Source organism: Euleptes europaea, chromosome 1 (assembly GCF_029931775.1).
Source record: "Euleptes europaea isolate rEulEur1 chromosome 1, rEulEur1.hap1, whole genome shotgun sequence".
NCBI lineage: Eukaryota > Metazoa > Chordata > Lepidosauria > Squamata > Sphaerodactylidae > Euleptes > Euleptes europaea.
The window spans coordinates 47,495,095-47,522,820 of NC_079312.1; the positions used below are offsets into that span (position 1 = coordinate 47,495,095).

Sequence of the window (27,726 nt, forward strand, 5' to 3'; positions counted from 1 at the left end):
ACAAGCCATGCTGGATCAGACCAAGGCCCATCAAGTCCAGCAGTCTGTTCACACAGTGGCCAACCAGGTGCCTCTAGGAAGCCCACAAACAAGACAACTGCAGCAGCACCATCCTGCCTGTGTTCCACCGCACCTAATATATTCGACATGCTCCTCTGATAATGGAGAGAATAGGTATGCATCACGACTAGCATCCATTTTAACTAGTAGCCATGAATACCCCTCTCCTCCATGAACATGTCCACTCCCCTCTTAAAGCCTTCAATGCATCCTGGGGCAGGGAGTTCCACAACCCCCTCCTCACTCTATATTTCATGTCCTTGTGGTTCCTCCTCTGCCAGTGTTTCCATCTCTGTCACCACCGCAAGGGAATCGATTCCTCTCTGATGGTTCCATAGCTGGCAGTTGGAATCTGAACAATGGACCCTTACCCCCAAGCTGAACTCAGGCACTTGAAGAGGTGCCTGCTGCTTTCTCTGCTGCTCTCGGTTGTGGGACTGGTAGTTCCCTCAGTAAAAGCTGTAGCTTTCAGAAAGAGCTAGGACAGGGCACTTGGGGAGGTATCATGGTACTTCATGTGATGGACTGAGCCGTCATAGCAGTGGGACAGAGACTTTCAGCAAGAGTTGGAACCAGGAACCTGGAGAGAATTCTCCTGTTTTCTGAATCTCCTCTGAGAAATAGAGAGACAAATGCCAAATGTTCATCAGATCTGGTCCCCCCCCCCCCCATCGGTGTAAGCATTATTTGATAAATGCAAGTAATGCCTCATGTGAAATGCTGTTGTCCCAAACCAGTGGCCTTTGTGCCATACATTGGCAACTTCAACTAAACCATTCTTCTTAGAAGAAGAGTTAGTTTCTATATGCCGACTTTACTACTTAAGGAAGAATCAAACCGGCATACAATCACCTTCCCTTCCCCACAACAGACACCCTGTGAGGTAGATGGGGCTGAGAGAGCTCTAAGAGAGCTGTGACTAGCCCAAGGTCACCCAGCTGGCTTCATGTGTAGGAGTGGGGAAACCAACCCGGTTCACCAGATTAGTGTCAGCCGCTCATGTGGGGGAGTGGGGAATCAAGCCCGGTTCTCCAGTTTAGAGTCCACCACTCCAAACCACCGCTCTTATCCTCTACACCACACTGGCTAGGACAGACATCTGTTTGCTGTGCCTGGATCAACCAAGCACACCTAAGTCCTATCCAGTTATTGTCAGTGGCAAGAGTGATCAGAAAGGGTGTTGAAAAGCTATACACTGAACTAGCAGGCATTTATAATATTCCTATTTCAGTATTGATGTAGAATTGAAGAAGAAAAAATCTGTTGTCTAAAATTGTGTTCCCTTCAGAAAAAGCTTTGGTGAAAATGACTTGGGGCCGTGAGAGGAAGTTAGTTCTCTACAAAGAGTGACAGATTCAAAATAGAGAGGGTTCCTCACATACAGAGGGCATTGGTACATGCTCATTTTGGCGAGTATAAAATGTGAGTTAGAATATAGACAAACTGATTTAACAGTGTTTCCCTTTTCCTGGGAAAAGCTGGGAATTGTAGTTAGGGTCACAGAGAGGTTAGGGAGAAATCTCAATATTCCTTAAAGCTAAAATTCCTATGATTCTCTGCAGAAAGCCAAGATAGCTATAGTGGTTCAATATAGGCTTCTAAAGCATAATTGTTTATTTATTTTAGCTTATTCACATCATTAATAATAAAAAGCCTAGTGGCCATCTAGGCAAAATACTTAACCATTTTTATGGCAGTCTGCAATCTCCCCACATGATTTAATTGGCATGCACTGGGGCTCAGAGAGGTACCTAATGTAATTCCATCTTTGACGTTAATATACTTTAAGTCGGGTGTTGAACTCATTTGTTATGAGTTGTGATGTCATTTGTTATGACATAAATGCTACTTGGTCGGGCTGGACCATGCCTCGCCAGCCCAGGTCGAAGAGGGGGGGCTGCCTTGGCTGGTTTGTTGGCCGGATAAGAGCTCTCAGAGGGCCGAATCCAGCCTGCGGGCCCCTGCTTTAAGTGTTGTCCAAATGGGATATTGCCTTGAAGCCCCATCTATGCTTCTCTAAGCTCCTTGAAAGAAAAGCTAGTATATAATAAACAATATTTCAATAGGCCATTTTCAGGCACCAGGGCTTTCAAGCAAGGACAGTTTTGCCAGAAGAAGGTTCCACCCTATTTTACTTACTTATTTGCTTTGTTTACATCCACCTATTGCATTACATCCACCCGTGTCCAGTAGGGACACAGAGTGGCTCACAACATTGTCCAGTTCTCTGTTTTATCCACACAACAACCCTATGAGGTAGGTTAGGCTGACAGCGTGTGACTGGCCCAAGCATCCATGGCAGAATGGGGACTCAAACTCAAATCTTTCAGATCTGAGACTATAACCACTACACCACACTGGCTTTCAACATTCTCAGTTTATTCTCATATGCTTATTGAAATTACTGCAGTTAGCCATGGCGCTCTGTTTTAATGCATTATGCTTTTGGTTCTTAATGTTATGGTCATGCTAACCTGTTAAAACACTAAGGAGCAGCTATCCTGCTGTAGCCGGAGGGAAGGGAAAGGAAAACGAGGAACCTGATTATTGTCCATTTAAAAAGACAGCAGTGGTTTATCAGCTGTTTCCTCATGGGAGTAAGATATATTGTTGCTGCACTAAATGTATACTCCATTTAATGAGGACGAGGACCAATGAACAGTTTAAACACCAATAAATTAGACTGCTAAATATTTAAAATCTGTAATAGTTGAAGTTCTTAACTGAAAGTATATGCATCATTTTGCAGGGAATGATCTTAAATTCTACTAGGAGTCTGTTAGAGGAAAATATATTGGAAGGAACTGGCAAATACGGTTAATGGCTTTACTGCTGCATTTTGAATTTCCGTTTTCCCCCCCCTCCCCAAAAGGCATTTTCCTAGTCCATTGCACCATCTGCTGGTTAGGAAACAGCAGCACTCAAGCTTCCTTATCTGTTGTCGACAGCTAGTGATGGAAAGGCACAGTCAAACACTATCTGTTAGAGCTTGACTTGAGCTGGAAAACTCATTCATCAGAGTGGCTGAGATTCCCTCACCGGTATCACGACTGCGTATGTTTTAGTTTGCCGTCTTCAATACGCCATCATATTTGACTGCCGGAAATCAAAAGATAAAGGGAATCTTAAACACTAATTAACATAGTGCCGGGGAGGGTGAAGAATAAATCTAATAAATAAATAAGTGTTTTGAACACATAAACTCATGAAGCTGCCTCATACTGAATCAGACCCTTGGTCCATCAAAGTCAGTATTGTCTACTCAGACCGACAGTGGCTCTCCAGGGTCTCAGGAAGAGGTCTTTCACATCACCTACTTACCTGGTCCCTTCAACTGGAGATGCCAGGGATTGAACCTGGGACCTTCTGCATGCCAAGCAGATGCTCTACCACTGAGCCACAGCCCCTCTCTTGAATTTGATCAAGTGAGCTGTTGCCTACAGAATAACACAAATGCATATACATTAGTTTACTCTTAGCCTTGACTTTGTAATGCCTGACAATAACACAACCACTTTTTCTGGATTCCAATAGCAGGATCGCAAGACTTAATAACACACCCTCTCCCCAATAGACATTGCCTTGTTATGTAAGGAACAACATCTCCATTCAGTCTGGAAGTTGTAAGTGGGTCACTTTGCTTTGAGGTACATGGCTCACCCCCTTTTACCAAGAATAGCAGTGTCGAGGTGAAAAGGAAATGCATCCCCATTGTTGATGCAACCAGGCAACTCCATCAAGTCACATGTCGTGTTCCTACTTTTAATGTGTATTCAAGCACACATCTGAGAGTCTGTCCCATAAAAAAGTAATGCAACATGGAGGGTTGTAGTCTGGGGGTACGTATCATTAATTTGCACTACAGTACTTTTAGTGGGAGATCACCTTCCACATTTTTCCACTCATGCATAATCATATACTACTAGAGCTGATTAAGGTAGATACATTTTTTTCACTCAGTACTATCATTGAATCTGCTAGTCCCACACAGTAAACATTGACCTGATTATCTCAATAGTGGGATATACTCCATCCCCCTTCTAAGTAAAGGCAATGGAGACTCACACAGAAATAATAGAAATCATAGATTTGGAAGGGACCTCCAGGGTCTTCTAGTCCAGGGTCTTCTAGTCCATGCCCAAAAGATGGCAAAAAACCCTCCAGGATCCCTAGCCAATCTGGCTTGGAGGAAAATTGTTTCCTGACCCCAAAGTGGTGATCTGCATTACCTTGGGCATGTAAGAAAGGGCCACGAAAGCCAAGCACTGACGCAACCCTTCCTGCCCTCCTTCTAATGATCTGCCTAAGTTCACAGAATCAGCATTGCTGTCAGATGGCCATCTGTGTGTGTGTGTTAAGTGCCGTCAAGTCACTTCCAACTCGTGGCGACCCTATGAATGAAAGTCCTCCAAAATGTCCTATCTTTGACAGCCTTGCTCAGATCTTGCAAATTGAGGGCTGTGGCTTCCTTTATTGAGTCAGTCAATCTCTTGTTGGGTCTTCCTCTTTTCCTGCTGCCCTCAACTTTTCCTAGCATGACTGTCTTTTCCAGTGACTCTTGTCGTCTCATGATGTGACCAAAATACGATGGCCTCAGTTTAGTCATTTTAGCTTCTAGGGTCAGTTCAGTTTTGATTTGATCTATAACCCACTGATTTGTTTTTTTTGGCAGTCCACGTGTATCCGTAACGTAGTAATAGGAAATACGATGGCATGAATTAATCTAGTCTTGGTGGCCAGTGACACATCCTTACACTTCAAAATCTTTTCTACTTCCTTCATGGCTGCCCTTCCCAGTCTCAATCTCCTTCTGATTACTTGGCTGCAGTCTCCCTTTTGGTTGATGGTGGAGCCAAGGAATAGAAAGTCTTGAACAATTTCAATTTCCTCACTGTCAACCTTAAAGTTGTGTAATTCTCCTGTAGTCATTACTTTTGTTTTCTTGATGCTCAGCTGTAGTCTTGCTTTGGCACTTTCTCTTTTAACTTTCAGCAGTAGTCGTTTCAAATCTTCACTATTTTCTGCCAATAATGTAGTGTCATCGGCATATCTCAAATTATTAATGTTCCTCGCTCCAATTTTCCCTCCACCTTCATCTAAATCTAATCCAGCTTTCCTAATTATATGTTTTGCATATAGTTTGAAGAGATAGGGAGATAAAATACATCCTTGTCTGACTCCTTTTCCAATTGGAAACCATTCCGTTTCTCCATATTCTGTTCTAACTGTGGCCTCTTGTCCAGAGTACAGGTTGCGCATCAAAACGATCAGATGGCCATCTAGCCTCTGCTTAAAAACCCGCAAAGGAGAGCCCACCACCTCCCAAGGAAGCCTGTTCCACTGAGGAACCGCTCTAACCATCAGGAAGTTCTTCCTAATGTTTAGCCAGAAACTCTCTTGATTTAATTTCAACCCACTGGTTCTGGTCCGACCTTTTGGGGAAACAGGAAACAACTCCGTACTATCTTCTATATGACAGCCCTTCAAGTACTTGAAGATGGTTATGATATCACCTCTCAGTCATCTCCTCTCCAGGCTGAACATACCCAGCTCCTTCAACCTTTTCTCATAGGACTTGGTCTCCAGACCCGTCACCATCTTTGTTGCCAAATGTGTGTGTGTTAAGTGCCGTCAAGTCGCTTCCGACTCATGGCGACCCTATGAATGAAAGTCCTCCAAAATGTTCTATCTTTGACAGCCTTGCTCAGATCCTGCAAATTGAAGGCTGTGGCTTCCTTTATTGAGTCAATCCATCTCTTGTTGGGTCTTCCTCTTTTCCTGCTGCCCTCAACTTTTCCTATCATGACGGTCTTTTCCAGTGACTCTTATCGTCTCATGACGTGACCAAAATACGATAGCCTCAGTTTAGTCATTTTAGCTTCTAGGGTCAGTTCAGGCTTGATTTGATCTATAACCCACTGATTTGTTTTTTTGGCAGTCCACGGAATCCGTAACGCTCTCCTCCAACACCACATTTCAAAGGAATCTATTTTCTTCCTATCAGCTTTCTTCACTGTCCAGCTTTCACACCCATACATAGTAATAGGGAATATGATGGCATGAATTAATCTAATCTTGGTGGCCAGAGTCACATTCTTACACTTCCAAATCTTTTCTAGCTCCTTCATGGCTGCCCTTCCCAGTCTCAATCTCCTCCTGATTTCTTGGCTGCAGTCTCCCTTTTGGTTGATGGTGGAGCCAAGGAATAGAAAGTCTTGAACAATTTCAATTTCCTCATTGTCAACCTTAAAGTTGTGTAAAGTTGCCAAATAGACAAATCTAATTAATTAGATAGCACTGTGGCATCACATTCGCTATGTGATTCCTTATTGGCAGTGAAACCCCCTTTTAGATTAGATAGTGGCATGCAACAAGAACAATAGCTGAGAACAACATGAAAAATACACAAAAAAGTGGAAGGTGGGAGTGGATATGAAAATGGTGCTTACCTCTACAAGTCTAAAATAGCTGCTAGTCTGCCACCATATACAATCGTTTCTCATCATCATGGTGTAAACAAAGTACAAAGAACAAAATTGGGGGAGAAAAAACTGAATATAAAGGCCCTAGAACTTAGATTCATCATTTGTCTAAACCAGACTTCCACAAATGAGAACCAAAAAGGGTTCTGATGTTACTGATCATCTGAAGGGTTAACTAGAATTAAAGTTTTAGAAGGACTAATACAAAAAAAAAAACCCATGTTGTTAAAGTCAAAGGTACCAGAGACAGAGAATAGAATAACCAATTACTAAATATAGTTAAAGTGAATGCGCATTTTATATGTGTTAGAATATGTGCCTACCTCATCAAGCAGAGATGCCCAGTTTATGTATTCTTGGGTCCACCGCAGAGGTGTTCTTGTCGACTCTATAATACAATTGATATTGCCTAGAAACAAGGGCCTCAGAATTATGGAGCAAATGTGTCTCTGCATACCTGAAACATTACACACAAAAAGAGATGTAACATTAAAATGTAAACTTCCTCTGCCTCTTACACCTTGCATTTATTTTATTTTTATTTTCCTTTTGGCGGAGTATAGTTCCTGCATTGCCTTGATTACTAATATCCATGAGCCAGATGAAACTGCTTCAGAGCCAAATTGCTTATGAGCCATCAGTCGGGTTATTCATGCCCCAAAGCTGATCCATGGATTTCCAAAACACTAATGGAGCAGCACTGAATGCGTGATGGCAGGCATCCTGTCTCTGAACTGTGGCCTAGGTGTCATGCAGAACTAAAGCTATAGCAAGACCACATGAAAACAATTTCTTGTCCCATTCACTTAAAAATCATTGGATGTCTTTTCTCCCTCTTTCCTATCTTTCCACTTTAAACTGTAGCTGCTGAACACACTCACAGAAATCAATAGTGATACAGAATTCACCAGTTTGGAAAATGAATTCCCAGTTCAGAAGCTGCGCCAGCTCAGTATAAACAGGAAATCACTGCTAGGGATGCCAAGTGTACTGCTATAGTGGGAGACCTCCCGGCATCCTGGTGCTTTGCCACCAGTGCCTTAAGCAGAAGTGATATAGTGGATACTCTAGATTTTTAAAAAAATCTCTATGGTAAAGTCATAGAATTCTAGTAAATTCTAGAGTATCTAATGACATCATTTCCGTTTTTACCTGATTTACCTGATCTGTCTAGACATTAGGAAGAATTTTCTTACAGTTAGAGCGGTTCCTCAGTGGAACGGCTTCCTCGGGAGGTGGTAAGTGCTCCTTCCCTGGAGGTTTTTAAGCAGGAGGCTAGATGGCCATCTGTCAGCAATGCTGATTCTATGACCTTAGGAAGATCATGAGAGGGAGGGCACCTTTGCCATCTTCTGGGCATGGCGTAGGGGGTCACTGGGTGTGTGTGCGGGAGGTAGTTGTGAATTTCCTGCATTGGGCAGGGGGTTGGACTAGGTGACCCTGGTGGTCCCATTCAACTCTATGATTAGCTGTCAGTGCACCAGCACCATACCAGCACACCAGGCCCCACCTCCCCAATTTCTCTTGGGGGTTGCCATCTGCAGCGTAGCAACCCTAAATTACTCTGAAGTCTGGGCTTTGTTCATAGTCAACTGAGCTTATCACAGTCCTTCCCTACCACCCTTGTCCCTTTCCCTTGTTCACCATAACTTGCCTGGCATCAGGGGTGGATGGGAGTTTCTACGATTGTGCTAGGCTCTAGGAATAGCATCCAGCAGTGCTAGGCATGCAGCACCCAGCTGTACAAGCACCATAGGAAATAAAGTCGCTGTGATCTCTGGCATGTTGCTGCTGTTTATAGATCTTATGCCAATGGTGACCTTGGATTCTTACACTCCTTTTGCTCTGTAACTAGGCCAAGGTTGCAGAGATCTTAGCTGATCAAATTCCCTTTTATGAGCTGGGGCAAGTCACCTAATCCTCAATGATTCTGACAAATAGATGGCTGTCAAGTAGCCTGTCAGCTATCACTCCAGGGGAGGACGCAGAAAATCCATTCATACTTGGAAGCTCGTTGAAGGGAAATTTCCCTCCCACCCCATCTGACACTTCTGGTGAACACTGACCAGGAAACTGTGCAGCTCACCTACTGGTTCTGCACCCCCATTCTAAGCTCTGTACACAACCCCCACAAGATCCTGAGACAACAGTTCACTGGTATGGACTTTTGGGGAGAGAACATTTTCATAAGCCTCCCACTTTTTTGCTTCCCATGGATCATCTAAAATAAAGACTAGCAAAGAAGAGGCCTTTGTCAGCAGTGTGGTGTAGTGGTTAAGAGTAGTGATTTGGAGCGGTGGATTCTAATCTGGAGAACTGGGTTTAATTCCCCACTCCTCCACATGAAGGAGCCCTGTGGCGCAGAGTGTTAAGCTGCAGTACTGCAGTCAAAAGCTTTGCTCACGACCTGAGTTCGATCCCGACGGAAGTTGGTTTCAGGTAGCCGGCTCAAGGTTGACTCAGCCTTCCATCCTTCCGAGGTTGGTAAAATGAGGACCCAGCTACTGGGGGTAAAGGGAAGACGACTGGGGAAGGCACTGGCAAACCACCCCGCACACAAAGTCTGCCTTGGAAATGTCAGGATGTGACATCACCCCATGGGTCAGGAATGACCCGGTGCTTGCACAGGGGACCTTTACCTTTACCTCCACATGAGCGGTGGAGGCTAATCTGGTGAACTGGATTGGTTTCCCCACTCCTACATACGAAGCCAGCTGGGTGACCTTGGGCTAGTCACCGTTCTCTCAGCCCCACCCACCTCACAGGGTGTCTGTTGTGGGGAGGGGAAGGGAAGGTGATTGTAAGCAGGTTTGAGTCTCCCTTAAGTGGTAGAGAAAGTCGGCATAAAAAAACCAACTCTTCTTCTTCTTCAACCATGAACCTTCGATTGCTTGGCCTGCTTTACAAGAGGGTGCGAAGACCCGATAACCCTTGTTCAGATTATCAAAAAACTACACTTTTTTTTGTTTTCGAAGTCCTTTGTTTCCCTTCCCCAGTTCCCCTCATACGACTATGACCTTAGATTGAACTTTAAAAAAGGATCCTATCTGTGAGACATTCCCTTAGTCTTCTTTCCCCAAAGGCCAGCTGCTCAGCTTACCCTTCATGATCTACTGGAAAGTGTAAGGAGGGAGATACAGTTCCATTGCTAGAGACAAGGGGCTCGCCCAGGTATCCCCTCCTAGGACAGAGAAAAGACTTCCTTTACCACATACATGCACACTCTGGCAGCTAAGATTCAAGAATGTTCTGTAACAGTCTATGTGACAACAAAGAGTTTGCCCACCAGATGGTGGCTGTTCTACCTAAAGACAGAGAATCCAGGAATATTGGTTGTTGTGACAAAACATACGCATCTCACAGCAAATCCTTTGCTCCTTTAGAACTGCATAACCTTGGAAAAATTCCTCTATTTCTGCCCACTGCTGCCTCCAGGTACCATTGGAAAGGGAAGGGATTCTTCATGAGGAGTTTTGGCCAGGGAGGCACAATTAAATTGCCCCCCCCCCCAAGATTAAAAAAATGTAATTCAGTTCCAAATCCCCTCATTTTGGTTAGCAAAGCTGCACGTGGGTCCAAGGGAGGTCACCTATCATCACTAGAAATCGGTAATGTCCTTACATTTAAGTATAGTTAGGACTGCGTTATTGCATGGACTTCTGAATGCAGTATGGCTGTCAATCTGTCCTCTATATTTTTGCCTCTGACCTTCAAGCATTTGAATTCAAATTATTCCATAAAACAAGGCATGGTCTGCTTAGCAACCTCCGACTTAATTAAGTAATTCTTGAAGCATGAATTGGAATGCTGCATCTCCGATATAACCTTACCTCTCGCTGCATTATGGAATGTGGAACATCTCACGGTGTGAGCTATTTCCCTCCAGCAAGAACATTTAAAGTCTTCGCTTTCACAGCTGGTCAGTCATCTTTCAATGAATGTTTCAAAGGCAATATGGTGTAAGATTTTATATACCTAAAAATGTGTAACTACCTAATGGTCAAGAAGATAGAACTACCGTAGGGAAGGATGAGGCACTTCTGACTTCTCTAATAGCTTACTGCACCTTTAATTTAAAACTTTATTTCTGAGTAATCATATTGAATCCCCGCTGAAACTAAACTGGAAAAGGTTATACTTGTCCAGCAACAGTTGCTTCAACCTTTTATTTAACTTTCTCACTTCCTGACACAATATTTCAGGATGTCTTTGCCAAAGCATGCTTTTAAAAAACCGAACAACCAAGTATATTATATATAAAATTGCTATCATTGCAATGACAGCTGGAAATACCATAAAAAAATTCGTACAGGTGAATGCAGTTTGTTGTTGCAAAGACTCTTAAGACCTAAATGCCACATGGGTGACAGCCCTGTCAATAATTGGCTCAATATTTTGTATTTTTAAGCTGTGTTACCAGCTTATGCTTAGGTTGTATGCCTTGTTAAAATGTATGGTTTAAAATAAATAATATTATTGGTTAATTGACTACTTTATTTGAGTTTCTGACCTCTTCCAATCTGGAAGGATCAGAGGAGCATGCCTAAAAGCATGCAGAGCCCAAGACGATTCTAAGCACATTACAGCCTGCCTCTTTCAGGCTGTTGGGACAGGCTGTCCCAAACTTGTTAGGATGTAGCTGCCAGGCCAGTGTGTTCCAAGTGCAGTGACTGGCATTGTGATGCCCCTTGACCCATCACTATGCCCTAGTGGAACTCCCTGTCCCATGATGTGGTGATGGCTGCCATGATGGGAAGGCTTTAAGAGGGGAGTGGACATGTTCATGGAGGAGAGGGCTATCCATGCCTACTAGTCATGATGCATACCTATTCTCTCCATTATCAGAGGAGCATGTCCTATTTTATTAGGTGCTGTGGAACACAGGCAGAATGGTGCTGCTGCAGTCGTCTTGTTTGTGGGCCTCCTAGAGGCACCTGGTTGGCCACTGTGTGAACAGACTGCTGGCCTTGATGGGCCTTGGTCTGATCCAGCATGGCTTTTCTTATGTTCTTGTGTTCTTATGATTATTTTTTAAAAACAAAAACAAAACATCCAGATAAGTTTTTAAAATGGCAGGGAAAAGATAATCATGGAGAGTCTGATCCAACCAATTTGTTTTTACATTCCTGGAATTTGCTTGCTGTGGATCATGGAAGCTGCAGGGACAAAAACCGTGTGGAGTGGTAACTGTACTAAGGGAAGGAATTAGGTGACATTGAATAAAAACCCTCAATTTATATTAAATATAAAATAATGCTCCCTGGATGTTCATCTCCAGATAGTAAAAATGTACCTGAACACACACTTGTTATGTCTATAAAGAAATGTACCTGATGGCTTTGGTGACTGTCTGGAAAAGTGTGTTCCAAAACAAGGGAGTGCCCACTGAGAACCCTTCTTGTCTTCACTGTTTCAACTGGATACTGTTAATTCACCATAATACCCAAGACATTTATATCTTTCTAGGTGAAAGCAAAGGTAAAATGCAAAGTTACATCTAAAATATAGCAACCAACCAGAAAAATACCAATGAAAAATTGCTTAAAGTCATTTTTAACATACCAATGGCATGCATTTTTCTGATTAAAAAGTAGCTTCTGACTGAGCCCCGTGGCTCAGAGTGGCAAGCTGCAGTACTGCAGTCCAAGCTGTGCTCGCGACCTGAGTTCGATCCCGACAGAAGTCGGTTTCAGGTAACCGGCTCAAATTAGACTCAGCCTTCCATCCTTCCGAGATCGGTCAAATGAGTACGCAGCTTGCTGAGGGTAAAGGGAAGATGACTGGGGAAGGCACTGGGAAACCACCCCGTAAACAAAGTCTGCCTAGGAAACGTCGGGATGTGGCGTCACTCCATGGGTCAAGAATGATCTGGTGCTTGCACAGGGGACCTTTACCTTTTTAACTGGGTTGTCATCTTGTATGGTCCAAGAACAACTCTTGGTGTTTCTCTCCTTGATTTTTTTAGAATGCCCATAAAGAAGCAGCTAAAAGATAACCAATCCCTTTAACATAAACGTCTTTTCAGCAGTACAAAAATATGCATCTGTGTTTATTTTCTATGAATTATCCTAAAGACTATCTTTAAAATGCAAGTAGTCAAAAGCAGCTCACACTCCAAAGGAGGTAAAAATGAGTTTCAGGTAGGAGAGAAATGAGAATTTTTTTCATGAACTAAAAACGGAAGGGTAACTTTACCTACAGAATGTTGGATGATTGTTTGACAGACTAAATGGAAACACATTCTTGATTAAGGAACTGCAGAGAATCCAAATCCAAAATATATTGTCCATGTAGCCCGTTGATTTCTGTTTACATGATGTTATTCACTTATACTTTGAGCTGAACTCAGTAAGCTGAGTAAACTTGTGGAATATTTCTACAGAATGTTATATTCTGGGTATATCTCACTGATGGGAGCTGAAACGTTTTTGTATGTATGTTACAACAGGTCCACCGGGTCCCCCTGAAGCTGTGACAATTGACGAAATCACTGACACAACAGCTCAGGTATCTTGGAGGCCAGGAGCAGACAACCACAGTCCCATTACGACATATGTTATTCAAGCAAGAACACCTTTTTCTGTGGGGTGGCAAGCAGTCAATACAGGTAAATATATTTCTTGACCTTCCCAAAAAAATGAACTTATTCAAGCTTTCTATAAATGTAAAAACGAATGATATTTTTTTCACTGAGTTTTTTTTTTAATGAATACATAAGTCATCGATAACAAGAAGACATGTAATCACCAAGGAACTCTGGAAGATCCTTCCTAAAATGATTTGTTTGGGTATCATCCTTGCTGACTATTTGAACACTGATTCTGGGAGTTACTGTACTTTGTATTCCCAGCAACGTATTAAGAGTTGGAAAACGTTATAAAAAATACTGTTCGCACTTTGTTTGGCCCCTTTAGCTGTGAAGACGTCTTCCAACCATTTATTAGCCGTGGTATCCAAAAACCCTTTTAAAGCGATGTTTTTTATAACATTTTCAAACTCTTAATACATCGCTGGGAATACAAAGTGCGGTAACCCCCGAAGACTCACTTGGTTCAGATGGGTTTTGGTAGATGAGCTAGATCCATATCACAGATTCCCTTTACCTTAAATTGAGTTTTTGCCTGCCTTTTACTGACTGATGTTATTAATTTTTCTGATGCTTTAGTGTCTTTGAAATGGGATGTGTGAATGCTTGGGAAATACTGGTATGCAGAGGTTTACTGCCTCTGAATGTGGAATTAATGTCCCCACATGTACTATACCAACCCCATTCTTGTTTTGATTAGGGAAAAACAAAACAAAAAAAGCATATACTCAGTGATTGTGCAGTCTTCAGTGTGCTTCCTTCAAGATGAGCTAGAAAAGCAGTATAGTGCTCTGGCTGGAGAATTGTAGGGTTGTGGGAAATCCCCCATTTGGCTGTAAAGCCCAATGGGCGCCCTTGGCCATCAAAATTCTCAACCCAAGCCATCTCTCAGAGTTGCTGGAGGTTAAAAATTAACCCACGTAATAATGGCTTTTTAGTAAGGACAGGAAGTAACAAAGATTTACTTTGTCATCTCCTTTTCTTTGGAATCTGCTTTACCATTTACATGAAGCTGAGTTACACTGACTGGCAGTGATTCTTCATGGTCCAAGACAAAGAAGATCCTCTCCCAGAACCTTCTACCTGAGGTCCTTTTAGCAGAGGATTACAAAGATTTAACTGAGGACTTTTTGCATGCAGACCATTTGCTACACCACTGAGCCAGGGTCTCTTCTCCAGAAACCTTTTATTTTATTTTATTTTTATTTTCCTGCTGGCTGAGCACTGCCATTGTTTTGTGTGCTTTTTAAGCTACAAGCAGTGCAGGCTGTAAGGAATGCTATTCCTCATCCATTTAATGGAGACAAGATACCATGGTACTGGCCATCAGTGGCTGTTAGCGTGATAGCTGCTATGGAGCCTCCATAGCAGCAGAAAGGAGCAAGAGTCCAGTAGCACCTTAAAGACTAACAAAATTTCTGGCAGGGTATGAGCTTTCGTGAGCCACAGCTCACTTCGTCACTTCTGCAGCTGACGAAAGCTCATACCTTGGCAGAAATGTTGTTAAGTAAGGTGCTGCTGGACTCTGGCTCCTTTCTACTGCTATTGACACACTAACACGGCTACCTATCATGATCTGTCTCCATGGAGCCTCCATGTTCAGGAACAGTATGTCTCTGATTATCGCATGCTGGGAACATACAATGGGAGAGGGCTGTTTTTTTCCAGTTCTGCTTATAACCCACTGTTGGAAACCCGATGCTGGACTAGATGGCCTGATCCAACAAGGATCTTCTAATACATAGCAGGTGTCAGCAACTAATTATTTTTTATCTGTGGTCTTCTCCGGCAAGCATCTTATTTGCTATTTTAAATTAAGCAGAAACAAAAGAGAAAGCAACTGGCTACAGGCTCAACTGCATCTTCCATTGTGCTTTGCTGATATTGCTACACAATATTGTAAACATCGTATTCAGAAGAGTGAAACCTTGGTTTCATGAAGTTATTCATTATTCAAAGTCTAACTGGGTACGATAACTCTTACGCTCTTGACTCATACTTTTCTTTCCAAGTTCCAGATGTCATAGATGGGAATACATTTACAGCAACAGTAGTTGGGTTAAATCCGTGGGTGGAGTATGAATTCCGAGTAGTTGCTGCCAGCCTTATTGGAATTGGAGAACCAAGCAGACCATCAGAGAAGCGGAGAACTGAAGAGGCTCGTAAGTCATAGAAAACACCCCATTTGGCATTAGTTTTAGGTCTTTTATGCATGGCTGTTTCCCTCGCTGTCACCCCTTCAAGGACTTCGGGTCTTTGTTTAATTATGCATGCCATTTCCGACCGTCAGAGGTCACCTCGCTCACCCCCTGCGTTTCCCCATGTTTTGCCCACGTTTTCAAATTTGAGATAAAACAGGTCCCTGAAATCTTCTTGTATTTATAGGTTCAAAGTCATCAAATAGCTCTTCTGTACAAAAATAAGCGAAAAAATATGTTCAAATTGAAGTAAAGCTTTTCCTGACTTTGAATACTCACTGGTATATTTGGCTTTTCTTATGCAGTTCCTGAAGTTACCCCGGCTAATGTCAGTGGAGGTGGCGGCACTAAGTCTGAGCTGGTCATAACATGGGAGGTAAGTCACCTATAAATTCAGGGGGGGAATCAATGTATCTGTTTTAGCATCAAATTGACCATGAGCATCAGGTAGCATTCTGATGAAATTTCACACACTGCATCATCTTACATCTCAGCGAATGACTGTAATCACTGTAAATTCCATATCTGAATGGACTGTAGCACTGACTAAAAGCAAAAAGGAGTAGAAAGGTATACTCAGGTGTTGGTTGGGGGGGATATCAGGAGTGGAGGAGAACATACCTTTATCATTACTGATGCCAATGAAATGTGTAACTGCCTGGCTAGAAGTTCTAAATTGTAATGTAAAACAAGATCTTGTGCATGTGTAGATGCATGCATAGCTACATTTAAGATGGTTTTGTTCTAGTTACTGACACGATTTGCAGCATGAAAGAGTGATTTTTAAACCTTCGGTTAGCAACCTAGGGCCACTCTGCCTTGCTGGGGTGGAGTGTGTTTGTGTGCTGTGTAGTTCCTGAGATTGTCTGACAAAGCTCAGGGAAGTTCTCCACCCAAAAGCCAATAATGTCTACACAGGCTTCTTATTGTTACATGTTACCAATACCTCCTTAGACACTATTATTTTGCTCTTTTCATCTACATATAGCCAAAAGCAACCCTCTGTTGTTCCCAAAGGCTTCAGCATGAAATGTAATTGCAATCGTGCAAATGCATTTCTCACTAATGTTTTTGGGACATAGGAGCAATGTTTTGTCTTTCAATACTTGCCTCATTGCCCAGCGTGCTGAGTTTCCATCCTTCCTTGACTTATTGGATTAATGCCTTGCCTTCCACCACTAAAAATTAAAAGAAGTGTTTTTAAAAAATGAGTTAGGTGCTGAAAACATCATCCATAACTTTAAACCTTAATTCGCAAGAAACATAAGAGGTGATTTTTACAGTGACCAAAGCTGTGCAAGTTTTTTTTTAATCCATAATAAGTAAACAGCAACATTGTTCTGTTTTTGAAACACACAAGCCCAAAACCGTTACCACATACGCTAACCTACTTGGTTTCAGTAGAACTGAGTGACATGCTTTAGTGGCAATCTGTATAAGGGCATTTCTGTACAAGGGCATTTCTGTATAAGGGCAAATTCTGCAACGAGAATTTTCAGCTTCTTTGCTGAGACTGAAAAATGTACGAGATGAGATAATTGCAGCGTAGGCACCAGTGACTTGAATGTGATGTGACTGTTTTTTGGCATCAGGCAGCATTTGCCTGCTAGTCTGGACCGCACTTCCACACAAACTCCCTGTCATACAAGAGTTCATAGCGTACTTAAAGTAGGTCATGCCCTTTGCTTCAGAACTAGCTACTTACTGTGTCTAGTAAAATTAAAACAGCACACGGGAGTCGAATGGGGTACTGGTAAAAGTCAGAGTGAGTCCTCGTAATCCAGAGATCTGAACCGCCTTGGTATGTAGAGCCTTCGTTGTATCCAGAAAGAGGAGCTCGGTGCTGGCTCAGAATGAATGGGTGCCTAAAGTTTTTGCTGCAGAAAAAGGAAGGGGGCATTAAACATATGCATATCTTTTTTGGATCCTAGTTTGTATATTTATTGGATTAATTCAAACTCTAGGAACTGCCTTGCAGATGGCAGTTAGATGCCTGATTGCTAGCTGTGCATTATGTTTAGAGCTGCACTCGGTTCCTTATCTGACTTGCACAATTTAGTATTAGATTCTCTCAGTGGAGAAAACAGACTATAAATGGACTATAAAAAGCATGTGGAAGTTCTGAAACAAATTAGCACTGAAATGCACAAGGCTTTTCACGTTGAAGGCGTATTTCCTTTGCCAGGCATTATGCTTCCAAATTGCACTGTGTGGATCTATTATTTTTTGGGGACTTAAGCTTTACTGAGCTTCTTTGAAAAGCCATACATCATGCTGTTTCTGGGATTTTTCTCTCTTCTCTCTCCTGATAGACAGTTCCTGAAGAGTTGCAAAATGGAGGTGGGTTTGGTTACGTCGTAGCCTTCCGTCCAGTCGGTACCATAAGTTGGATGCAGACTGTCGTGGCTTCTCCCGACGCTTCCAGATACGTCTTTAGGAATGAAAGTTTACCGCCATTCTCCCCATATGAAGTCAGAGTGGGTGTGTACAACAACAAAGGCGAAGGTTCTTTCAGTCCCGTCACAATTGTCTATTCAGCAGACGAAGGTAATCTAGGCTGTGCTGATTCCTGGGCTTCTGTTGATGGCCAGGCCTGTTTGTGATTTATAATAAACTGCATGTTCCCACTTTTAGAATTCAATCTATTGACAACCCTTAACTGAACATTGCTGAGGATGACATAGTTTTCGACTTTAATTAATACATTGCCATTAATCTGAAGCGTGAGATCTTTCTTTTAAGGAATGCATAATTTTTAGCTGCTTAAGACAGTTTTTTTCAAGGTTACACGTCAGAATGCTTGAAATGTTTTTTTCTTGTGATGTTTAATGACACTGTATTCCTTTTGTGACGAGATATATATTTGTTTAGTAGCATGTTTGTATATTAGGCTTAAATCTCTTCTTAGATACTAGAATTGTAATAATACATAAGAACATAAGAAAGGCCCTGCTGGATCAGACCAAGGCCCATCAAGTCCAGCAGTCTGTTCACACAGTTGAACAGTTTTATGCTTCCATTAAATTGATGTGTATATGTGTACTGAGATTTACAATGCAATCCTAAGCAGCGTTACAGCCCTCTAAGGGAACACTCTGAAGCAGGCCTACTCAGAAGTCCCATTCTAGCCAATGGGGCTTAGTCCCAGGAAACTGTTCTTAGAATCGCAGCCCATGTTTACTGAAGTTAATGGGCTTAGAAGGGTGATTTGGATTGCACTGTTAGTATGAAATATCCTCTGACTGCAAACTGGTCCTTCTTTTCTCAGTGTATCACTACATAGTGCAATTAAACAAATTTGGCAATGGCATCTTTTTGTGAATTATCTTGAACTGATACTCCATCAAAGTAGAGGGACATGGTCCATTTGCAGAGTACAATCTTTGTAGTTTTCATCTACAAAGGCATCACTCATTTCTAATTAAACAGCAAGAAAAGTCCTTTTGTTAAGACTCTATTTGTAGCTGCTAGTAAGGTTTGGGTACAATCAGCATCTCAAGGGAGAATTATGGTTGCACCTACTGGCCCAGTCTTCAACCACCATAAGTTCATTCTTCATACACTCACAGGATCTGTGTACAAAGAATGATCAACATCTGGAGTTGGGGAATGAGCCAACCATTGTGATCCCCATCTCATTGTACCTACTTTTGGAACATCTCTATAGCATATAGATTCTGTATAAATATATACTCTGTATATACTTATATATGTAGGACCTGTGTAGTATATGTAGGACCTGTATAGTATATGTAGGACCTGTATAGTATATACACATGAACATGCTGTACTTTCATACCATACTAATGATCTTGCTTCAGATATGCCTTAAAAAGGAGCTCAGTTAACAGATGTTCAACAGTGTGATGATACTTTCTATTTCTGAACTCCACTTCCTGTCACTACCAATTATCATTTATGTAGAATTTCTGAATTTGTGAGGAGATAGGACGCTATCTTTTCCATTTGATGACAGCGAACGGAACTACAAGGGGGAGGGCAGGCGCTGCCACTAGAAATAGTCGCCTTCTTCTCTCTTCCCATAACATCTAGGGATACCCATAAAGTCAGCACATTATGAGTTTCTCCACTGCACTTGAGTGATAGGGTTGCCAACCTCCAGGGGATGGCTGGAGATCTCCTGAGATTCACTTGGAGAAAATGGCTGCTTTGGAAGGTGGACTCTATGGTATTGTACCCTATTGAAGTCCCTCCCTTCCCCAAACCCCTTCCTGTTCAGGTTTCACCCTCAAAATCTCCAGGTATTTTCCATCCCAGAGCTGGCAACCCTACTTGAGAGGTGAAAATTTGTGTGGACGGAGCAACTTACAGCATGACAACATTACAATGCTAGAACAGGACAACGGACAACTTGGGGCCACTGTTCAATCGTGTAAAATCAAACCATGGTTTAGTGTTTAGCAAGATCCAAGCCGCTGAGTTGTTTAACATCACAGAGTTTCCTAGGTCCAAAACATGAGTATTGATCTGCAAAGGACAGTTACCTCGATGGTTGAACGGTGATCATAAAAGTGAACCTACAGCTAACCAATACTTCTCCTCCTTAGAACCCACCAGAGCTCCAACCAGCATCATTACCAGAAGCCTTTCCTCTTCAGAAGTAGAAGTGTTTTGGTCCTTGCTGCTGGAGACCCAGACCAAAGGAAGGATACAGGGCTATGAGGTAGGCGCATCAACATGAAACAAGCAGTCCTCTTCAACCACTTAAGTGCTCCATGGAGAATATTAGGCCACCTATTCTAAAGCATTATAAGATGCACAAAGCACCCTTTTTCAGATCTGTTACTGAAGAGTGCTTTCTGCTCGGAAAAGCACATGCTAATACGGTTGGTATCAGTGAGCTTTAAGAAATTGTGGTTATAATTCTTGGTGCATTATTCTGCAAGGAGGAAACGGTCGTGCAGGCCTAGATTCCTGCAAAATGCATGAACTACAAGGTTTTTTTGCTCAAACCACATTTCAGAAATATAGAACGAGCAGCCACAGGGCGAAACTAAATACCGATTCTGTACAGTATTTTGTTCTCTGTTATGTATATCAAGAGTGCATTTAAACTTTTGCTGATATAAAAAATTAAGCATAATACTTCAGCAGGGTTTAAAAAAATAAAGTTAATAAGTCAATTCTTAAAGTTAATGTTCACTCACATCGTGAGCATAGTGTAGTGTTTAAGAGCAGTGGACTCTAATCTGGCGAACAGGGTTTGATTCCCCACTCCTACACATGAAGCCTGCTGGGTGACCTTGAGCTAGTCACAGTTCTCTCACAACTCTTTCAACCCCACCTACCTCACAAGGTGTCTGTTGTAGGGGAAGGGAAGGGAAGGTGATTGTAAGCTGCTTTGAGACTCCTTAAAGGTAGAGAAAAATCAGGGTATAAAAACCAACTCTTCTTCTTAAACAGTGGATGGGGAGTGGGGTAGTTAATTGGATGAGATTAGGGAAATTATTATTATGATTTCAGTGGCCACAGGCAAAGGGGCACAAGTGTAATGCTGTGGATGTGTACAAGGCACACCCTTGGGGTTTTTTTTTTTGTAGCTGTTCTGAAATGTAAAGAATGTGGCATTAAGTTATACCAAGTTCAAACAAGAAAATGTACATTTTGTTTGTTCAGGTTAGATACTGGAAACATGAAGATAAGGAAGAGCAAGCTGGAAGAATAAGAACCATGACCAACCAGACTTTTGCAAAAATCAGCCACTTGAAGGGGAATACTTTGTATCACTTGACCGTCAAGGCTTACAACACGGCAGGGATGGGACCTTCCAGTGCTGTAGTCAATGTAACTACCAAAAAGCCACGTGAGTGTCAGTTAAGAAAACAAGGATGGATTGGGTGCGTAGGCAGCATTTAGGTCACATCACCTACTTTCCTAGTCCCTTTAACTGGAGATGCCGGGGACCTTCTGCATGCCAAGCAGTTGCTCTACAAACTGAGCCACAGCCCCTCTCCTAGGTCACTATGTGTTATGTTGCTTTAATAGTGGGGTTTGCCAGTAGGAGAAGGCTGGCACCAAGCTGGCAAAAACAGACTCACTTGTCCTTTTTAAGGATCTTTCCAATAGTTTGATCCTAAGGCCTGCTGCACCATATGGTTACTATTTACATATTGATTCGCTTTTACTTTTCCCACCCCAAAGGCTCTCAAGGTATCTTTGTTTAGTTCTGGGTGTGTCACAGTTATGGACTACTGAGCCATGGGATGCATAAGATGGAATCGTTAAATATGATCCTGATCACTGACATTTGCTGATCACATTCTCCACATTCTGATAGATTATTGGCAAAGGGATAGCCTTGGTAAGCATAGATTCAGAATCAGCATTCTAGTTTGGGGATATCCCATTCCTTTTTTCGTTTTAACAGCAAGTTGATGGGAGTTACTTCAAAGTAGGGTCTTTATCTACTAGTCACCAGCATGGCGAATTACCGTATATACTCGGGTATAAGCCGACCTGAGTATAAGCCGAGGTGCCTAATTTCACCCCAAAAATGGGGAAAAATTAGGCACCCGTGTATAAGCCGAGGGGGAAATGCACCCCCTCCCCCCCCCGCAAGCTTACCTGACAGGGCTCCAGGCACGCAGGCAGGCGGCGGCGGCCCCCTCCCTGCGCACAGGAGGCCCCGCGGGCCACTCCTGGCCCGCAGGGAAGGCGTGCGGGCAGGCGGCGGCGGTAAGTTCCCCCCCCTTCTAAGTACATTATTGACCCGCGTATAAGCCGAGTTGGGCTTTCTCAGCCCTTTTTTTGGGCTGAAAAACTCAGCTTATACACGAGTATATACAGTACCATCCGGTTACCTTATTCACGTATGTCATGTCAGATCTTTTACTAAATTTAAATACACGTTTGTACAACAGCTCATTAAGTTTCCAAACGTAAGAGTTCACAGCTCCCAAGACACTATCCAATTAGAGGCAACGTTAGCACGAGAATAAGGAAAGTGATGCTACCTAATACTCCGCTTCCTCTGCTTTGAATATAGCGCCCAGTCAGCCCCCTGGAAACATCATCTGGAATTCATCAGACTCCAAGATTATTCTGAACTGGGATCAAGTAAAAGCACAGAACAATGAATCTGAAGTGAAAGGATATAAAGTAGGTAACTTGTTCATGGGCTACAAAGACTCTACTTATTTGTCATCATTGTATAACATTGAACAGTACCACTATCTTGAATTCAGCAACCACCCAATTAATCAATATCAATAAAATAGGATAATTAGATTGCAGTCCTATGTACTGGTACTTGGTCATAAGTTCTGTTAAAGCTGTTGGCATTACTTCTCCCTCAATGTGTAAAGGGCTGGGTTGACGATCTAATAAACCTGGATTCTTATCCCCACTGCAATGGCATTACATACAGCATCCTTCAGTCCTAAACATAAACTGACAACTAGTGGTTCTCTGAGGAACAAGTCCCAAATTATGGGAAATACAGCCAGAGTATTCTAGATCAAAATACATTCCCTGTATTTTGCTAGTTGGCATCCCTGGAAAATTCATTACTTATGTTCTTGAGATATTATTGATGTTTCATGGTTGCATTTGTGGCTGGGGCATGGGGGGGAGGGGTCCATCTCTGTTCCATGGACAATGCCGTGCTTAATTTTACCACTGCATTGTGTTGCTGTCTCTGAACCCCTTTCCCTAGACTGGGCAACTGCACCACCAGCGCTACAATAGTGAAAAACTGTGCTCATAACAGTGCACTTTGTGTGGATATTTGTCCCTGATGCAGCTTTTACCGTGCTTCAGGACTGGGTTATCAGATGAGGTTCAAAGCTCAAATCGGAAAGGATGAGAATTATGGAAAGAATGAGAATTATGGAAATGGATAGGATGAAAATTATGCCTCTTCAGGATGAGTTTTTTGTTGCTGTTTTTAATTGGTGAAATCACCACAAGTGTTTTGAAGCCAGGGATGGTAAAACTGAACCTCTAATTTCACAAAGCCAATGAGAATGAGAGATCACAGATATACATTCTTCTTTAACAGCTACATTGTAGCTGCATGGGGTCCTCTTTCAGATCACACTCGCACAATTTACCAAACCAAAATGACCCCACTCTAGTAGTCCTTTTAAAGAAAAGGCGGTTTTCTTTTTTTTATCCTTTAAAGGGTAAATAGTAGCATAGGGGCTGGCTTGAATTAGTGGAAATGTATGATAGAAAGGTTAATCCCTCTTTGCTTTTCTCACACGACCTGAATCGAAATCAGGGCCTTGTGCAGCTGTAATTTAGCTTTCACAGATGGATCAGGGTTTGCGGTCTTCATCTTATCTTGTATAATCCTTAGAGGAAAAGCTTTAAAAAGTAAATATGTCCAATTTCTCCTAATCTGATACACTGCTTAGGTACAGCAAACCAAGAGCCACATGGCTTCTGGAATATCAGGACACAGATTTTCTTCAGAAAGTGTGAGGGCTGCTCAACTATTATTATAGCATTAGAAAAAGAGGCCATTTCGATGGTTATTCATAGTCTTTCTTCTTTTTATCTCTATCCCTCTCTCCGTCCCTCAGTTGGTACATGAGATTTAGTGTCATGATTTATATTTTGAACAAATTAAATTCCCCAATCTTTAGGAGGTGCTGAAAGCAAATCAAGAAAGCAGTTTAACTCTGAGAAACCTACTTGTTCTTACATTAAAGACTAGTTCAGTGATTTTGTCTCTCTGCTTCTTTCTCTGCCCCGGCAACATGTTCTAGGTTTTATACAGATGGAACAGACAAAGCAGTACATCTGTTATAGAAACAAACAAAACATCTGTGGAGCTTTCGCTGCCTTTTGATGAAGATTACATCATAGAAATAAAGTCATTTAGTGACGGGGGAGATGGAAATAGCAGTGAGCAAATCCGAATTCCAAAGATATCAAGTAAGACCGATATTTTCGTATTTTCTTATGGCCATTTGTTGATGACTGCATTTGGACCTCAAGATAGATTACAGTGCAGTTCTAATGGCATTCCAGCAGGATCATTTGTTCCCGTGCTTGCCTGTGTCCCTCGCTCCTGCCACCTTCCTTCGTTGCAAAGAGAATTCCCATGTTCCAAATCATTGTGAAGTCCAAGTGTAGGTGCTTTGGTCAATTGAAATTTCTTTACTCCCCACAAGCTGAAAATTTAGGCCTGGATTCAACCAAGGTTTAAAATCAGAGCTTGTGGGGAGTAAACAATCTCCAGTCCACTGAAGCACCTAGTAGTCAAAGAGTTCTTACAGATTCATCTACCAGTTTTGCTAGCTTATACTTCACATTTTTTTGAGGCTGAGTAAAAAAAAAACTGGCTGGATCCAGCCCGCAGTTATGAAGGGAAATTGGCTCTCCTTTGCTCCTCCACAAATGAAGGAATCTCAGCAGAGCCAGCTCTGAACTAATACAAGAACAGAAGTGGAAGAACGTGCCATAGCGTTGCAACTGACTCATGGTGACCCTATCCATTGGGTGCTCCAGGCAAGAGAAAACCAGAAGAGGTTTGCCATTGCCTTCCTCTGCATAGCATCACCAATCTTCCTTGGGTGTATTCCATCCAAGTACTGACCGTGGCGGAAAAGCTCAGGAAAGCTGAGCTATTTGGGCTGCTCAGAAAATTAATTAATTCATTCATTTTATTTACTGACCAACGGTCACAAGTAAAAAGAAAAAATAGTATACAAATTAACTAAAATCATATACAACATTTCCTTTCAAATTTCTCATTTTAACTATGAGAATACAAGTTTAGAATTTTTTAAAAAGATAATACCATTTAATGCCATAGACAAGAATTTTGCAACCGCCAAGGACACGTTTGGATCAACATCCGCTAGCAACTTACCTACAAGCTCTTGTTTGTATCAGGGCTCCATTTTTGAATATACCTATAGATTCTTTTCTGGCGGGCCACTCTGTATGTCTTACAAACGATGAAAAAGTGCCAAATGGCATCTAGGTCTCCAAGTTCCAGTCGCAAAATTGACTTGAGAAGGGGATGCCTTGAAGTCTATTTGGGCTGCTCAAAACAAGAACAAGGGGGGTGATTTTGCCCAGTTCCCTCTAGGAATTGCAGCTCCTCTTGCCACGTGCCATTCTGCCTCCAAGGGCCCACTCCTTAAGTGGTTTGTAGCCTACAGTCCAATATTCCTATAGTTGTAAGAGCTCTGCAGATAGCATAAGCATAAAAGAACAAACAATGGAATTATTACGCCTGAGCAGATCTTTGTGCAAGTGACACTTCCCTCCTCCACTGACATTTGCTTGTGCAGTTGCTCTATGTCTGCACGGCATACTGGTGGCGGACTGTGGAGGAAGGATCCTGTTTTTTTCATACCTTAAGGATGTTTTACTGGAAAATGTATTATAGCAAGTTTTTCAATGAAGGAACGTTGTTTATTTGAGGCATGAATGTTGTTTGTTCCTGTTCACGGACCCTGCCTTGCTGCTTGAAAAGCAGGTTGGCATGGTGGCCAGGAACGCCTTCTAACAGCTGCGCCCGCTTTGCCAACTTTCTCATTACCTAAACGCAGCTGATCTGACCACGCTGATGCATGCTCCTGAAACCTCGCAGTTGGATTAGTGCAACGCATTTTCTGTGGGGCTGCCCTTGAGGACAACCTGGAAACCACAACTAGTCCAGAATGCGGCAGACCAACTGTTGTCAGGGGCTAGCAACTGGGAACATATGTTTCCCATTTTGAAACAGCTACACTGGTTGCCAGTCTGTTTCTGAGTTCAATTCAAGGTTGCTGGTTATGATTTTTAAAGCCCTTCACGACCTTTAAAGCCCACATATTGGAAGGGCTGTCTCCTTCTACAAGTCTCTGTGCACCAACTGTGGTCATCTGGCAGCCATCTGCTGACCATCCCACCATTTAAGGTGGCCTGTCTGGCATCTACTAGTGCCCAGGCCTTATCCATCATGGCTCCAGCTCTGTGGAATGGACTCCCTGAAGAGGTGACCGGGGAGAGGGGCTTCCCTGGAGGTTTTCATGAGGTGCTGCAAGGCCTTCCTGATTGTCAGGGCTTTTGGGAGGGTTTAAATGACAGGCATCTTTTAAGGGGGGGATTTGTGGCTTGTTATTTTACCTTTGGTTTTTAGATGGAGATGTTTTATTATTGTAAACCACTTTGAACCAAGAGGGAAAGGCCAGATATAAATGTTTTAATAAAACAAACAAATAAATGTATATGAAGCTACAATATCTTTTTTCCCCTTTTTACAGATGCATATGCAAGAGGGTCGGGCGCTTCTACTTCAAATGCTTGTACATTGTCAGCCATCAGCACAATAATGATTTCCCTCACAGCTCGATCAAGTTTATGACAAAAATTATCTAAAGGACTTCCTGTTTATAATATAAGCAACATTTAGCTAGTTGTTTTGAAGACACCCAGTACTAAGTAATATTGTTGTTCAAGTACATCTTACTACTGGAAAGAAAATGTTTTATGCTTCTCTAGGAATGGCATTATACAGTACTTCCTCAAAGCAAATATAGCTTTGTCTGAAGTTTCCTTGGAAACTCTGCAATGCACTGAAAACATCTGTAATATGATGTTACCAAAGCAGTTTACATATGTCCTTATATGCATATTTTTATTATATATTTAGTGTTTTATAGACTTTTTTAAAGTTAACATATGATGTAGATATTAATTTCTTTTCCCTCTGCTATAAAATGCTATTTGATGACATTATCGTCACAAAGATATATTCTTTTGGAATGTTCTATGGCTGTAAGGTCAGCGCTCTTAGTAAACCGGTTTCAAATTGATTGTATAGTTTTACAAGAGAGTATGCTCTAGCAAAGCTGTTTTGGTCTTGGTGTGTCCTTCAGGGCATCCAGAGCACATCCAGTGTGCTTGAAATGGATCCATAGGTGTTCTACAGACAACCCACGGCTCTCAGATCTCAGCCTGGTATACGCTGTAGCATTCCTTGCTGTTGCTCATGTGGTAACGCTCTCCTGCACTTCATATAAGATTATTTAGTGCAGGGGTGTCGAACTCAATTGTTATGAGGGCCAGATATGACATAAATGTCCTTGGTCGGGCCGGGCCATGTCTCGGCAGCCCAGATTGAGAGGAGGGGGGGTGACTGCCTTGGCTGGCTTGTTGCAGGCTGGATAAGAGCTCTAAAGAGGCCGGATCTGCCCTGCGGGCCTTATATTTGACACCCTTGATTCAGTGGCTCCTCCTAATCAGGCACTTACTGCACCCTAACTCCCAAATGGAAGAAGAAGGAGTGAGCTGTTGGAGAATTGTATATTTGGCATGAGAACGCTTCACATTGACAGTTGCCAGGCATGGCTCAGGGTATCCAGCACAGCGGCAGTGAAACCAATTGAGAGAGAAGTACAGGGCAGAGAGGAAGGCTAAGTTAGGATACCTATATGTA

General features: G+C 42.4%; 1 protein-coding gene across 2 annotated transcripts in view; it reads left to right on the plus strand.

The window, feature by feature from the left end:
* LOC130482862 (contactin-4) overlaps positions 1-27,108 on the plus strand; it is a 611,972-nt gene extending 584,864 nt beyond the window's left edge. For both annotated transcript variants that reach the window (XM_056855739.1, XM_056855747.1), the window contains exons 16-24: positions 12,991-13,149; positions 15,141-15,290; positions 15,632-15,702; positions 17,639-17,873; positions 19,895-20,010; positions 20,964-21,150; positions 22,333-22,445; positions 24,059-24,227; positions 26,552-27,108. In XM_056855739.1, the coding sequence (XP_056711717.1) occupies positions 12,991-13,149; positions 15,141-15,290; positions 15,632-15,702; positions 17,639-17,873; positions 19,895-20,010; positions 20,964-21,150; positions 22,333-22,445; positions 24,059-24,227; positions 26,552-26,652 (1,301 nt within the window). In that variant the 3' untranslated portion in view covers positions 26,653-27,108. The remainder of the gene's footprint in view (positions 1-12,990; positions 13,150-15,140; positions 15,291-15,631; positions 15,703-17,638; positions 17,874-19,894; positions 20,011-20,963; positions 21,151-22,332; positions 22,446-24,058; positions 24,228-26,551) is intronic.
* The last annotated feature ends 618 nt before the right edge of the window (positions 27,109-27,726 follow it).